The 16001-nt window shown below is 33.0% G+C and overlaps 1 protein-coding gene across 1 annotated transcript; it reads right to left on the bottom strand.

The window, feature by feature from the left end:
* Positions 1-3395: 3395 nt before the first annotated feature.
* On the bottom strand, positions 3396-7876 carry LOC114151673 (uncharacterized). Its single transcript, XM_028029011.1, has 9 exons — positions 7583-7876; positions 7109-7243; positions 6843-6977; positions 5933-6001; positions 5711-5805; positions 5256-5382; positions 4740-4857; positions 3941-4017; positions 3396-3764 (listed from the first exon to the last, which is right to left on the bottom strand). The coding sequence occupies exons 1-9, from the start codon at positions 7811-7813 to the stop codon at positions 3654-3656; spliced, it is 1098 nt and encodes a 365-aa protein (XP_027884812.1). The 5' UTR covers positions 7814-7876; the 3' UTR covers positions 3396-3653.
* Between the last annotated feature and the right edge of the window lie 8125 nt (positions 7877-16001).

Raw genomic sequence — 16001 nt, 5'->3', positions numbered from 1 at the left:
ATCAGTTTTCACGTTTAAATTGAACGTAAATTGAATTTGTTTGAGTTATTGAATTATTAAAGTATGAACCCTAAATGTCAAACTAAATATTAAGTAGGTATATAAAAAACATAAAAAATGTTCATATAAAGACCTCATCTTCACCCAAAATATTTGATATTCATTGGAAAGGTAAATATTATCCTATTGCAGCTATAATAATGTCAACTTTAAGCCAGGAACTTCAGATTCTAGACATCAGACTTTAGTTACACCTAAACCTCCACAGGTCACAAGACCACAGCAACTACTTCAAACAATACTAAAAATCCAAAGACAGAAGGATTTAAAACTGCAGAATCCTTCTCAGCTCATTGACTCTCAGCAGAGAATCAAACCAAACCAGCACAGCAAGAGCCCTAGCGTTGGCCTTCAACAAACAACGTTAGCATCAGCAGCGTAGCATAGCAAAACCCGCAACAGCTCCTACCCTGAGATGTCTTCTGGACCCGCCATTGGAACAGTTCTTTGAGTTAACCAACCTTTGATGGGTCGGGCGGATCCGCCAGTCACCTTGTAGGGAATCCTCAACTTGACGGAAGCGATCCTCATCTTCATTGAAGGGAATCCTCAGCTTGATTGTAGTATGTCCATAATCTGCTATCCATCCTCAGCTTGATTGTAGTATATCCGCTAGCTCCAGATGCCATTAGATCTCCTCACATGTTTCAGGGACGCCAGCAACCAAACAAACTGCCGCTGAGAGGCCATGGTCGGGTCTCTCCTTGTGTGCTGCTCTGTTTAGACACAAAAAACAGCTTCACTAATGTCATCGGCAGAAAAAGACAAACTAAGGAGCCTTGCAGGGAATATGGGGAAAGTGTTTTCTTTTGCGTTACCTCGCAAAACGTTTACGTTATCTCGCAATATGCTTACTGCAATATTTGCTGGTCTATTTTGTATACAGTCACAAATGTCAATTTAACATTTCAAATATATACATATTTAAAGAGCCTAAATGTGCAGCAAATGGTGGTAGAGGGCCGCACTGGGTTAACTCCGGGAATCTCATCTGTCTGACTCTTGTGTCAATCATCTCCAGGCCACTTCTTTGTTCACAATTATCGATTTATTCCATTTTGTTTATCATGCTTCAAACTGTACAAGTACTGCGATACAGACTGACCAGGCCAAACTATGCACAAGTGCCACCTCTCCTCATACACACAAAGCCAGAACAACCAGTAACCTTCTCATTCATACCACCACCCAAGTTTCAAAGCCGCCTGTCATATCAATAAATACTTATTTCATTCATATGGCTCTTACAGAGCCTGAGTGAAAACACCGCAGTGAAGTTAGTTTCAAGTTGGATATTCGATATTCGAGCTCCGCGGAGTAAGCGGCGTTTAGCTCAAGGTTGATCCGATTTATGAACGTTACTGTCGGCCAGCGGTTCTCTATCGCTCCCGGCCGCAGCGCCTGAAGGTTCACTTAGGGACTATCAACAAATTACCGAACCAAACATTCCCATCAAAGAAATGTTAATAAATGCCTTGAATTGTAACCAACTAACTAATTGTCATTGCTAATTCATGCTTTTACATGAGCCAAAATAGCATCTATAAAATTTTAAAGTCATATACAATATTTTCAATAATTTTAATATTAAATAATATAATGTTTTCTTCAATAGCTTCCAGGTCATGTGACCTAATGACTCTAAATCACTTTGAAACAATTACAATAGTCTCTATAGATGAGGCACAGACATTTGATTTCCATTTTTAGCCATTTTCCATTTTTTATAAATTTTTTTTGTCAAAAATGAGGGTTTTTATTCAATAGCTTCCAGGTCATGTGACCTAATGACTCAAAATCACTTTGAAATAATTATAATAGTCTCTATAGATAAGGCACAGTCATTTGTTTTCCATTTTTGATTAATTTTCCATTTTTTATTAATTTTTTACGTCAAAATTGAGGGTTTTTATTCAATAGCTTCCAGGTCATGTGACCTAATGACTCAAAATCACTTTGAAATAATTACAATAGTCTCTATAGATAAGGCACAGACATTTGATTTCCATTTTTAGCCATTTTCCATTTTTTATTAGTTTTTCTTGTCAAAATTGAGGGTTTTTATTCAATAGCTTCCAGGTCATGTGACCTAATGACTCAAAATCACTTTGAAATAATTACAATAGTCTCTATAGATGAGGCACAGACATTTGATTTCCATTTTTAGCCATTTTCCATTTTTTATTAATTTTTTTTGTCAAAAATGAGGGTTTTTCTTCAATAGCTTCCAGGTCATGTGACCTAATGGCTCAAAATCACTTTGAAATAATTATAATAGTCTCTATAGATGAGGCACAGACATTTGATTTCCATTTTTAGCCATTTTCCATTTTTTATTAATTTTTTTTGTCAAAATTGAGGGTTTTTCTTCAATAGCTTCCAGGTCATGTGACCTAATGACTCAAAATCACTTTGAAATAATTACAATAGTCTCTATAGATGAGGCACAGACATTTGATTTCCATTTTTAGCCATTTTCCATTTTTTATTAATTTTTTTTGTCAAAATTGAGGGTTTTTCTTCAATAGCTTCCAGGTCATGTGACCTAATGACTCTAAATCACTTTGAAATAATTACAATAGTCTCTATAGATAAGGCACAGTCATTTGATTTCCATTTTTGATTAATTTTCCATTTTTTATTAATTTTTTTTGTCAAAAATGAGGGTTTTTATTCAATAGCTTCCAGGTCATGTGACCTAATGACTCTAAATCACTTTGAAATAATTATAATAGTCTCTATAGATAAGGCACAGTCATTTGTTTTCCATTTTTGATTAATTTTTTTTGTCAAAAATGAGGGTTTTTCTTCAATAGCTTCCAGGTCATGTGACCTAATGACTCTAAATCACTTTGAAATAATTATAATAGTCTTTATAGATAAGCCACAGTCATTTGTTTTCCATTTTTGATTAATTTTCCATTTTTTATTAATTTTTTATGTCAAAATTGAGGGTTTTTCTTCAATAGCTTCCAGGTCATGTGACCTAATGACTCAAAATCACTTTGAAATAATTATAATAGTCTTTATAGATAAGCCACAGTCATTTGTTTTCCATTTTTGATTAATTTTCCATTTTTTATTAATTTTTCTTGTCAAAATTGAGGGTTTTTCTTCAATAGCTTCCAGGTCATGTGACCTAATGACTCAAAATCACTTTGAAATAATTACAATAGTCTCTATAGATAAGGCACAGTCATTTGTTTTCCATTTTTGATTAATTTTCCATTTTTTATTAATTTTTCTTGTCAAAAATGAGGGTTTTTCTTCAATAGCTTCCAGGTCATGTGACCTAATGACTCTAAATCACTTTGAAATAATTATAATAGTCTCTATAGATGAGGCACAGTCATTTATGTTTTATGTTTTTATTTTATAATTCTTAGGAATATTTTCCTTAAAGTTTAAGATTGTTGCTTAATAGCTTTCAGATTACGTCATAAAATGACTTCAAATCTCTTTGAAATCATTCAAGTACACTTTATACATCACACATAGCATCAATGCCAAACAAACATATTACATTTTCATTTTCCACAGATATTTTCAAAAAGTATTTCGAACAATAATGAACACAGTTTCTAGTTTCAAGATCAACTACACAATACACATTTCCAACTGCCTTTTTTTTTCTTTTGAAATTCTGTGCTCTTCATATTCATGCACAGGGCATGGTACCATCGGTCACAGTTGTCACACTGGATCTGTTCACAAATACAAGAAAATATACATGTTTAGCAGTACTGAACTTACTCATCTCCTGTCACACAGTTTGGTGTTTACTTGCTTGTCATTTGTTATATAAAACATTTCATGGCTCCCAAGAGTTATTTCCTGTGTCTACTTCTGAAATTTACATTGACAACTCTTGATTTCTCACCCAGTCTGTCATTCCAGGGCCAGACCCCGGGGCTTTGTATGCAGCGCACATCGCACACCAACAGTGGTCATCGAATACTGTAATCAAGAAGAAATATACAGCATAATATACAGCATATTCAAACAAGATATATATATATATATATATGTATATATATATATATATATATCTATATCTATATATATATATGTATAAAACAAAATAGCTAATTATTTCAGAAAATTCATTTAAAATTATTAATACTTGGAGATTACTTAAAATACATTTGTAAAGTAACTTCTCTAAATTATCAAGGTTGCATATCGTTTAGGTATTTTTGTCTGTTTGGATTGGCACTGTTGGTGGTTTATATTTTGTTAAATGGAATTTGCATTTTGTAATGTTTTTATGTTTTTATTGACCTCACGGGCTGCAGGAGCTAATGAGGGCAGACCCTATCTAAGTTGACAGAGTCATTGAAACAGTGAATTAATCGAACTGTCAAGATGTGCTTGTCACAAAGAAATCAAAACTTAGTGTTCCCCAGCGAAAGCAGCGAGATCTGTTTAGTTTTGTTATCTTTATTGTAAGTTCATGTTTTGTATTCCAATGTTTGTATATGTTTTAGTTTTCACATTTATTGAGGTTATTGTGGTGACTTTGATGATGGTGGTTGATCTTAATCAAATAAAATAAAAAACCTTAAATTCACCAGTCGAGACTGGTTCAGTAATGAAAGAGATGGGGAGATTCTAAAATATATATGTGTGTATGTTTATGTATTGTAAGTCGAAATGAAAGACATGCACATATGGTATACCTGATGCATCAAGGATTTGAAGAGCGAGAGTTCTTCTTTCACTTTTCATTGCCTTTTTTGTTGTGTCAAAATCTACATCTGGCATCAGAGGGAAGGCTTCCATCCAAGCTTTTGCCATCTAAAGAAAAAAAAAAGTTTTTAAAGACTTTTTTTATTGCATTATAATGCATCAGACTTAAACATTCATGTGGACATATATAGTGTATCCACACATACTAAAACAGGTATGTTTGTTAGTACAGATACCTGTAGTGAAACATCTAAATGTTTCAACATTTAGAAGATGATGGAAGAAGTGTAATTACAAATACTGTGTGGCATGTTGCACTGACCCCAGTTATGGGCTACTGTTGGGGGAGTCTGTATTCCTCCAAGTGAATACACACTCTTTCCACAATTCCGAAAGCCCATTTTAACTAACCATAGAGACTGTATTTGATGATAGACAACTTTTCTCTATAATAATTACACAGTGTCCACACTTGTATAACAAAAAACATGAACTCGTTAATTTACTTTGACTACAATAACTCCACAGCTGCTTCCGTCTTGTTGAATAGGGTGGCGCATTGTCCCCCCTTTCCATTGGATCCCAACCCAGTCTGTTTTTCCATGGCATGTCCTTCTCATTTTGAAGTATTCTCTGGATAACAAACAAAATGATTTGTGTAAGAGCAATTGTATTCTGTAATTACACTCATAAGACAACTCACGCTTTCCTCTTATCAGTTTCTATTAACAACAACAATGTTAAGTTTATTGAAATTAATATTTACATAAATATTTAAATTAATGTAAATATTTTTTACACAATATATTTGTAAAAAATATTAAGGATAATATATTTCCATAATGTATTCTTAAATCTGAATGTCACATACATTAAGATTTTTAACTCAATCTCTATGTGGTCACTTTGCAAATTTATTAATTTTTAATACATTTTAAAAATTTATTAGAGCTTTATTTACTGTATTCTTTTAGCTGCCTTTTGGGAGTCCACAAGCTCAGATGATACTTGTGCAGGATCTATTAGGAACACAGTTCTGGCTTCTGCATTGATGTACTAAAACAGATCAACAAAGGAAAGGGGCATAACAAAGAAAAATTTCATTAAAACTAATGTGAATATGTCATGCTCTATCCAAACCATAAAATGAAAAAATATTTATTATAGACAAAAAATTACAAACCAGCAACTTCCAGTGATTGTTGTTCACAAGGACAAATGACAGAACTGCTTCATAGTTGTCAAAGTTTACCTGAAATGGCATTTAAAAATGTTCAAAATTTAAATGTTAACATAAAGAAAAACTTTAAGCACATGTCTCGCAATTAATCTTTTCCCACATGTCAGTATTTACTTTTACTTAAAATTTTTCTTTTCAATGACAAGGTGTTTTAAAAATGATAAAATAATCAATACACTGTTTTACAAGAATTAAGGTGTTAAATATTGCCCTGTACAGGCTGCTGTGGGATGGTGTAAAGCTTGCAGTGATGTTGATGTTAGTTAGTAGGACACATACAAGATATCAAATGAAATTACTTAGCCAAGATTAATGTGGGTGCAACTAGATCAAGATTCTTACTTCTACTTTATTAAATGATTGACATTTACATTACTCTGAAATCCTATATGTAGTGTCTAGTACAGAATTTTTTTTAAAATGTGGAATTAATTATGTAATGTTTTCTAAAGAAGTTGTCCAGCCTTACTGCCATGTTCAGCTCTTCATTTGCATGGATAACCATATATATGACACTTATATTTGGAACTTGCATGGCAGTGAACAATTACATTAATTTTGTCAAGTGTTTCAATGTTTAAAACAGCCAAGTAGTCAGTAAAACATGGCAATTCTTTCAGAAGACTCTTTTAAAACCAACCCAGCTTTTAATTCAAACCTTTTCAAAAAACTAAATCTTGTTCTTCTTTTTATCAACAAGCACACATATTTGCCAAAAACACATTACATATGATTTCATGTTAGAAGTAATTTTGTTGTCAATTTTGTAGCTCTGTGTAAATGATGTGTAACTGTGAAAGTTCTGTTCATTCATCTTATAATGACATAATATAGCAACAAAGAAATCCATTACCTTTGGTAAACTTTGTCTAGGAAGCTCAGTTCTGTCCCCGAACAAAATCACACCAGCTGAGTAGTGATTCAGGATGTAGAAGGTGTCCATGACTCCCAATGCATGGGCAGCCACATGCAGAAGGCTTTCAATGATCTGCACAAGGAATATCAGCATTTCCACATATTAAACATGCATCCAAAAGTCTTCTCATACAAATCTCAAAATTGGTTTGTATTAATATTGAAAATGAAGATGTTTTATAAATGACTGAAACAAACACATACCTCCCCTGTCAACCACTGATATGGTCGAAGAGTGCACAAGTCAGAATGATGAATCACAATGCTCCGACCTTTAATCTGTGACGGAACAACTGCTACTACAACTTCTGTGTCACTCTTTTTCCAAAGCAAGGTTAACTGCAAATCAGATATACAAAGAAAAAAAAATCAAAACATTTGAAAGTAATACAATAAAAATGTATATTTTACAAAATTTAAATAATACTTTATGCTAACAGCCAGCCATAATAAAGACAAAATCTATACCAGACTGCAATACATAGATGTCAATTATGTTATCCCATGTTAACCACATTATGAAATTGTGAAATGCAGGCTATTATTACTTGTTTACTTCTAATGAAATTTCAGAAATGAATATTACAAAAAAATGTTATCAGATAATTTCATTGTTTTTAACAAACTAATTCTTTATGTGGAACTGCAACAGAGCCTCAAAGGTAGGTGAAACCTTACCTGTGATTCTTTATTATTATCATCATCATCAGCTTTGGTGATTTGTTTGTTTGTGCCTTTGGAAGTTCTGGGATTGGGTAATGTCTTTGGGGGATTGAAATACTTGGATTTGGTCTTTGTCTGACCAGCAGAACTTTCCCTCTTGTTCCATTTTTCTTTGGGATCATCCGCCGGTTTAGTCAAAACTCTGACAGTTTTGTCCAGAAGTTTGTCTGGCAGACCATGCTGCATAACATGTTCAACATACCGACCTTGTAAAGATGTATACAATTTTGTGATGAAGTCTGCTGGTCTGAGGTAATTTTTTTTGGCCAAGATGTTCTTTTTTACCAAGCCAAACCACAGCTCCACATGGCAGTTTGTTTCTCTTGATTTGCTTGTTTTATTTGTTGCAGCAGATGTGGGTGTTTTGTACCGTGTTAAGTCGCCAAGTAACATTCCGCTCCACAGTGGGATGATTCCCATGTAGTTCTTCACAAGCACATCAACTATACCAGGACAGCAGTAATGATTTTCTGTGATCTCTGATTCCTCGGACAGAATGTCAACCTGAGCTTGGTCCCGTAAAACTTGGAAAGTCTTTGTAAATGGTGAGTTAGCAATAATGCTGTTGCTTTTGTCACTTTTGCTGTGTTGTGCTTCTGCTGTATGCTGGCCATCTTCATCTTTCTCTGACTTGTTGTTGGAGATACAGCTGTTGAGGTATGCTTGACTTGTTTGTACTAAGGGGTTGCAATGTTTTGCATCAAATAGTACACACATGTTGTAAAACACCTCCATGGCAAGTTGGAGGTTATTGCAGTTTAAAAGGGATGCAAAACAATAGCTTGCATACTCTTTTAAGCCTCGATCACGGGTCTTTTTCCCAAAAGCTTGTGTAACAGCCTTCATAATATGGGCAGAGCACAAGTGCAATACTGTGAAGTTTTTCATTACAACTTTATGTTCATGCACAATCTCAAACGCTCTATGTAGGTACTGTGAAATATCCTCCTTGTTAAAGGCAAATAGCACACTATTAATGAGAGCCCAGCTGTAGTCAGTTTCTATCTGTGCTATTTTGATTTTGGTAGTGTGGGTCAGTTTTCTGTTGAATTCCATCAACCAGTGTGAAATGGAAGGAACAGTATGGCTGTTGGTCAGTAGCTCAGTTATGGGCAAAGGAGGTTTGTCCTTGCCCATCCCTGGCAAAACCATAGCATAATACAGAATTTTTTTTCCTGACCAGGTATTTTTTGTACAACACTCCCTGTGGCATCAAGGTGGGGGGTAACAGGTGATGAATTTCTTAGATGGTGGGCCAATATCTGTAATCCAGTGTCTGTTTGTAAATGCACTGCAAAAGGGTCAATGTGAAGTTGTTGGAAATATCCCTTGGAGTTTGAATTAATGCTTGTTTCTTTAATCAGTTTTTGTGTTAACACGAGCTCAAGTATTATGTCATCATGGAGTCTTGTACTCTTCTTTAATTCTGATGAAATTTTTCTTAAAACATCTTTAGTGAGGCTTTTCGTAATGTTCCCCGCTGTGATTTCTTGGATTGGTGTCTGCCTCAACTTTGAATAGTAGTATTTACTGACACCATCTGCTACAGCTTTGGCTATCTTACCTCTTTTTAAGTATTTTGCTGGTCTGAATCTCCATTCTTTTTTACGGTGTGTCACCGAACCAAGCCGTTTCAAGATAAAAGAGATTTCGCTGTCAAATGGTTTAGGGATGTTCTTCTTACTAAAAGTAAATTTTAGTCAATTTTGACGTAAAAAATTAATAAAAAATGGAAAATTAATCAAAAATGGAAAACAAATGACTGTGCCTTATCTATAGAGACTATTATAATTATTTCAAAGTGATTTTGAGTCATTAGGTCACATGACCTGGAAGCTATTGAATAAAAACCCTCAATTTTGACGTAAAAAATTCCTAAAAAATGGAAAATTAATCAAAAATGGAAAACAAATGACTGTGCCTTATCTATAAAGACTATTATAATTATTTCAAAGTGATTTAGAGTCATTAGGTCACATGACCTGGAAGCTATTGAAGAAAAACCCTCATTTTTGACAAACAAAATTAATAAAAAATGGAAAATGGCTAAAAATGGAAATCAAATGTCTGTGCCTCATCTATAGAGACTATTGTAATTGTTTCAAAGTGATTTTGAGTCATTAGGTCACATGACCTGGAAGCTATTGAATAAAAACCCTCAATTTTGACAAGAAAAACTAATAAAAAATGGAAAATTAATCAAAAATGGAAAACAAATGAATGTGCCTTATCTATAGAGACTATTGTAATTATTTCAAAGTGATTTTGAGTCATTAGGTCACATGACCTGGAAGCTATTGAATAAAAACCCTCAATTTTGACGTAAAAAATTCCTAAAAAATGGAAAATTAATCAAAAATGGAAAACAAATGACTGTGCCTTATCTATAAAGACTATTATAATTATTTCAAAGTGATTTAGAGTCATTAGGTCACATGACCTGGAAGCTATTGAAGAAAAACCCTCATTTTTGACAAAAAAAATTAATAAAAAATGGAAAATGGCTAAAAATGGAAATCAAATGTCTGTGCCTCATCTATAGAGACTATTGTAATTATTTCAAAGTGATTTTGAGTCATTAGGTCACATGACCTGGAAGCTATTGAATAAAAACCCTCAATTTTGACAAGAAAAACTAATAAAAAATGGAAAATTAATCAAAAATGGAAAACAAATGACTGTGCCTCATCTATAGAGACTATTGTAATTATTTCAAAGTGATTTTGAGTCATTAGGTCACATGACCTGGAAGCTATTGAAGAAAAACCCTCATTTTTGACAAAAAAAATTAATAAAAAATGGAAAATGGCTAAAAATGGAAATCAAATGACTGTGCCTCATCTATAGAGACTATTGTAATTATTTCAAAGTGATTTTGAGTCATTAGGTCACATGACCTGGAAGCTATTGAATAAAAACCCTCAATTTTGACAAAACAAATTAATAAAAAATGGAAAATTAATCAAAAATGGAAAACAAATGACTGTGCCTTATCTATAAAGACTATTATAATTATTTCAAAGTGATTTTGAGTCATTAGGTCACATGATCTGGAAGCTATTGAATAAAAACCCTCAATTTTGACGTAAAAAATTCCTAAAAAATGGAAAATTAATCAAAAATGGAAAACAAATGACTGTGCCTTATCTATAAAGACTATTATAATTATTTCAAAGTGATTTAGAGTCATTAGGTCACATGACCTGGAAGCTATTGAAGAAAAACCCTCATTTTTGACAAAAAAAATTAATAAAAAATGGAAAATGGCTAAAAATGGAAATCAAATGTCTGTGCCTCATCTATAGAGACTATTGTAATTGTTTCAAAGTGATTTTGAGTCATTAGGTCACATGACCTGGAAGCTATTGAATAAAAACCCTCAATTTTGACAAGAAAAACTAATAAAAAATGGAAAATTAATCAAAAATGGAAAACAAATGACTGTGCCTCATCTATAGAGACTATTGTAATTATTTCAAAGTGATTTTGAGTCATTAGGTCACATGACCTGGAAGCTATTGAAGAAAAACCCTCATTTTTGACAAAAGAAATTAATAAAAAATGGAAAATGGCTAAAAATGGAAATCAAATGTCTGTGCCTCATCTATAGAGACTATTGTAATTATTTCAAAGTGATTTTGAGTCATTAGGTCACATGACCTGGAAGCTATTGAAGAAAAACCCTCATTTTTGACAAAAAAAATTAATAAAAAATGGAAAATGGCTAAAAATGGAAATCAAATGTCTGTGCCTCATCTATAGAGACTATTGTAATTATTTCAAAGTGATTTTGAGTCATTAGGTCACATGACCTGGAAGCTATTGAAGAAAAACCCTCATTTTTGACAAAAGAAATTAATAAAAAATGGAAAATGGCTAAAAATGGAAATCAAATGTCTGTGCCTTATCTATAGAGACTATTGTAATTATTTCAAAGTGATTTAGAGTCATTAGGTCACATGACCTGGAAGCTATTGAAGAAAAACCCTCAATTTTGACGTAAAAAATTAATAAAAAATGGAAAATTAATCAAAAATGGAAAACAAATGACTGTGCCATATCTATAGAGACTATTATAATTATTTCAAAGTGATTTTGAGTCATTAGGTCACATGACCTGGAAGCTATTGAAGAAAAACCCTCATTTTTGACAAAAAAAATTAATAAAAAATGGAAAATGGCTAAAAATGGAAATCAAATGTCTGTGCCTCATCTATAGAGACTATTGTAATTATTTCAAAGTGATTTTGAGTCATTAGGTCACATGACCTGGAAGCTATTGAAGAAAAACCCTCATTTTTGACAAAAAAAATTAATAAAAAATGGAAAATGGCTAAAAATGGAAATCAAATGTCTGTGCCTTATCTATAGAGACTATTATAATTATTTCAAAGTGATTTAGAGTCATTAGGTCACATGACCTGGAAGCTATTGAAGAAAAACCCTCATTTTTGACAAAAAAAATTAATAAAAAATGGAAAATGGCTAAAAATGGAAATCAAATGTCTGTGCCTCATCTATAGAGACTATTGTAATTGTTTCAAAGTGATTTTGAGTCATTAGGTCACATGACCTGGAAGCTATTGAATAAAAACCCTCAATTTTGACAAGAAAAACTAATAAAAAATGGAAAATTAATCAAAAATGGAAAACAAATGACTGTGCCTTATCTATAGAGACTATTGTAATTATTTCAAAGTGATTTAGAGTCATTAGGTCACATGACCTGGAAGCTATTGAAGAAAAACCCTCAATTTTGACAAAAAAAATTAATAAAAAATGGAAAATTAATCAAAAATGGAAAACAAATGACTGTGCCTTATCTATAGAGACTATTATAATTATTTCAAAGTGATTTAGAGTCATTAGGTCACATGACCTGGAAGCTATTGAAGAAAAACCCTCATTTTTGACAAAAAAAATTAATAAAAAATGGAAAATGGCTAAAAATGGAAATCAAATGTCTGTGCCTTATCTATAGAGACTATTGTAATTATTTCAAAGTGATTTTGAGTCATTAGGTCACATGACCTGGAAGCTATTGAAGAAAAACCCTCATTTTTGACAAAAAAAATTAATAAAAAATGGAAAATGGCTAAAAATGGAAATCAAATGTCTGTGCCTTATCTATAGAGACTATTGTAATTATTTCAAAGTGATTTTGAGTCATTAGGTCACATGACCTGGAAGCTATTGAATAAAAACCCTCAATTTTGACGTAAAAAATTAATAAAAAATGGAAAATTAATCAAAAATGGAAAACAAATGACTGTGCCTTATCTATAGAGACTATTATAATTATTTCAAAGTGATTTTGAGTCAGTAGGTCACATGACCTGGAAGCTATTGAAGAAAAACCCTCATTTTTGACAAAAAAAATTAATAAAAAATGGAAAATGGCTAAAAATGGAAATCAAATGTCTGTGCCTCATCTATAGAGACTATTGTAATTATTTCAAAGTGATTTTGAGTCATTAGGTCACATGACCTGGAAGCTATTGAAGAAAACATTATATTATTTAATATTAAAATTATTGAAAATATTGTATATGACTTTAAAATTTTATAGATGCTATTTTGGCTCATGTAAAAGCATGAATTAGCAATGACAATTAGTTAGTTGGTTACAATTCAAGGCATTTATTAACATTTCTTTGATAGGAATGTTTGGTTCGGTAATTTGTTGATAGTCCCTAAGTGAACCTTCGGGCGCTGCGGCCGGGAGCGATAGAGAACCGCTGGCCGACAGTAACGTTCATAAATCGGATCAACCTTGAGCTAAACGCCGCTTACTCCGCGGAGCTGGAATATCGAATATCCAACTTGAAACTAACTTCACTGCGGTAGTGAAAACGTGTTTGTTGTTATTAACTCTTTAGTGCAAAAAACTGATTGAAACTCGATTCAACTGCATGTTTATGTCTGTGTGCGTAAGGTTGAGATGGAACTGCACATGAAAACGGCCCTTTAAACCATTCAGACCAACGCAATAGAGACACAATCAAAACTGTCAGATCACTCATGACCCCGCGATAATAACTCAGAAATAGTCCAAATAGTTTAGATGTATTTTTAATTCTTTCCTACTTACGGAAAGTTTCTGTTTATCATATATATACTGTAGGTTCAATATCAATATGATAGGTTTGTGGTGCATTTTTATCCTAAAGAAAAAGACATAAAACTTCAGATATTCCACAAAGAGATATTAAGTTCATGGAAAAACCATGCATAACCTTAAGATTAAAGCAGAAAGTACGGCGGCCCCCGTAAGAAAGGTTTACAGTGCTCAATTATGCTGCATGAACTGATGGTACAGTATTGCGAGAACGCAAAACATTTCCCCAAGTCCCGCAAAGGGCTCCGTAACAAACAACTTAGAATAAGGTTTCCGAAAAATAACTTACCGAATAACAAACGCAGCAATTTCAAACATGGCGCTCCCGCGGCCTTCTTGTCAACACTGCAGCCTATTCGTAGGTCAAGTACAAGGCGTCAAACTAGGCCTCGATAAACACTGACACGATTTCAATCGGATCCACAAAAATTTCAGTCATAAGGCTGGGCGTCCACTCGAATTCCGCGTCTTGGGAGATCAGAAAATATCATTTTTTAATCCAGGTCCCTCAGGCCAGGAATATCAGACGACAGTTTTGTGTCTCCAGGTGTTAGCGAGACCCATCTTTTTTTAAAAACGCTCACGCGGAAGCTGCGTCATATTTCAATCCAGCATGGCGCATGCGCGTCACGCTCATTAATAACAAAATGGCGCCATTCGCCACTGTTGCCAGATTTGACATTTTCCAGTCCAAACACAGGTAACTAAACCTGAAAAACCTGCCCAACTGCAAAGACAGTATGAATCTAAACCTCTAATAAAACTCATGTTAATAGCACTATATGTTTTATTCATAATCTATCCCTAATATATCTTTAGAATAATTTAGAGAAACAGCAAAACTGTATATTAATTTTTTATAATGTATAACTGAAGAATGAAGAATGTTTTTTAAAGTTTCCAAAATGTAAATTCAACCTAATACAGTTTTAGAAAAAAATAAGAGTAACGGTAAACATGTATAAAATACATGTTTATATATATATATATCCTAACTCTTATGGAGAGTGAAGAGTGTCAAATGACAATAAATAACTTATGTAATAATTATTTAAGTGTGTCATTATTTTATCGCTGTCTTTTGATCTGCCTTTAAATAATATAAGTTTATTCATAACTTGCTCATTTGAAAAAGTACAATAAAGCTTGGTACAAAAAAAAAACATTTTTCTTTATCTTTGATCAATTTATCCAAATATAAGTGAACAGATCTTAATTAATGTTTAGCTTGGATTTAATTGAACTGTAAATCATGAACTTCTTGTCATTTTGATGTTTCTGAACTAAATAAACTTTATTTACTGGTGAGAATCCAAAGCTGTGCAGATCATTACCAACTTCAACTGTGATCTCTACAGAAACAGAGATGCTCGGCCTTCAGCGAAACCACCACTCAGATCCACTTTTCTGTCAAAAATAATTATGTAGTTTCAACCATATTTATTATCTTTCAAGTCCCTTACTTAACTATGAACCATTTACTTAAAGAAAGTTGTAAAGTTGCAAAATAAAAAAACATATTTTCCTCCACTATTCAATTTTCTCTATTATTTTTTTGGGGGGGGATCAACTTAAAATAGCAGCAAACAAAGACCGTATTTATTTTATTTTTATACCATCATAAACCACAATTATTGTTAAAACGTACATTTTCTTTGTGTAACTAATGTCATATTTTCTACATTATGGTTGGGCTTAATTCTCTTTCATGCTCAGTCTTTTTTTCAACAGTAGTAACAACTGGCTGTTGATCACATAACTTGTGATGTGAAAAAAGTGTTTCCATTATAGCACAGGTGTCAAACCCTAGTCCTGGAGGGCCACTGCCCTGAAACTTTTAGATGTGCCTCTGCTGCACCACACCTGAACAGAATAATTAGGTCATTAGCAAGGCTCCGGAGAACTTATCTACAAAAGAAGGAGGTAATTAAGCCTTTTCATTCCAGTGTTTTGTACCTGTGGCACATCTAAAAACTGCAGGACAGCGGCCCGTGAGGACTGCTGATCATAGCTTTGCGAAATACATCAATTTGATACGGCCGAAAAACCACCTCGTCATAGTGCAAAAACTTCTTATTGAAAAACTGGAGCGTTTTTTTTTCTAAATTGGTGTGTTTTCGTTAATCAAATTTATTTGAATATACTTTCAATTTGGGCAATTTTATGGTTAATAGAAAAGCAGCAAATTTGTCATAAACACGCAGAACGTCTCTGAGAATCATGTGACTGAGCAGGTTGCCAGGTTGGACATAATTC

Source organism: Xiphophorus couchianus, chromosome 10 (genome assembly GCF_001444195.1).
Source record: "Xiphophorus couchianus chromosome 10, X_couchianus-1.0, whole genome shotgun sequence".
In the NCBI taxonomy this organism is placed as follows: Eukaryota; Metazoa; Chordata; class Actinopteri; order Cyprinodontiformes; family Poeciliidae; genus Xiphophorus; species Xiphophorus couchianus.
The sequence above is the reverse complement of the archived record's forward strand: the minus strand, read 5'-3'. Positions and strand labels throughout refer to the sequence as shown.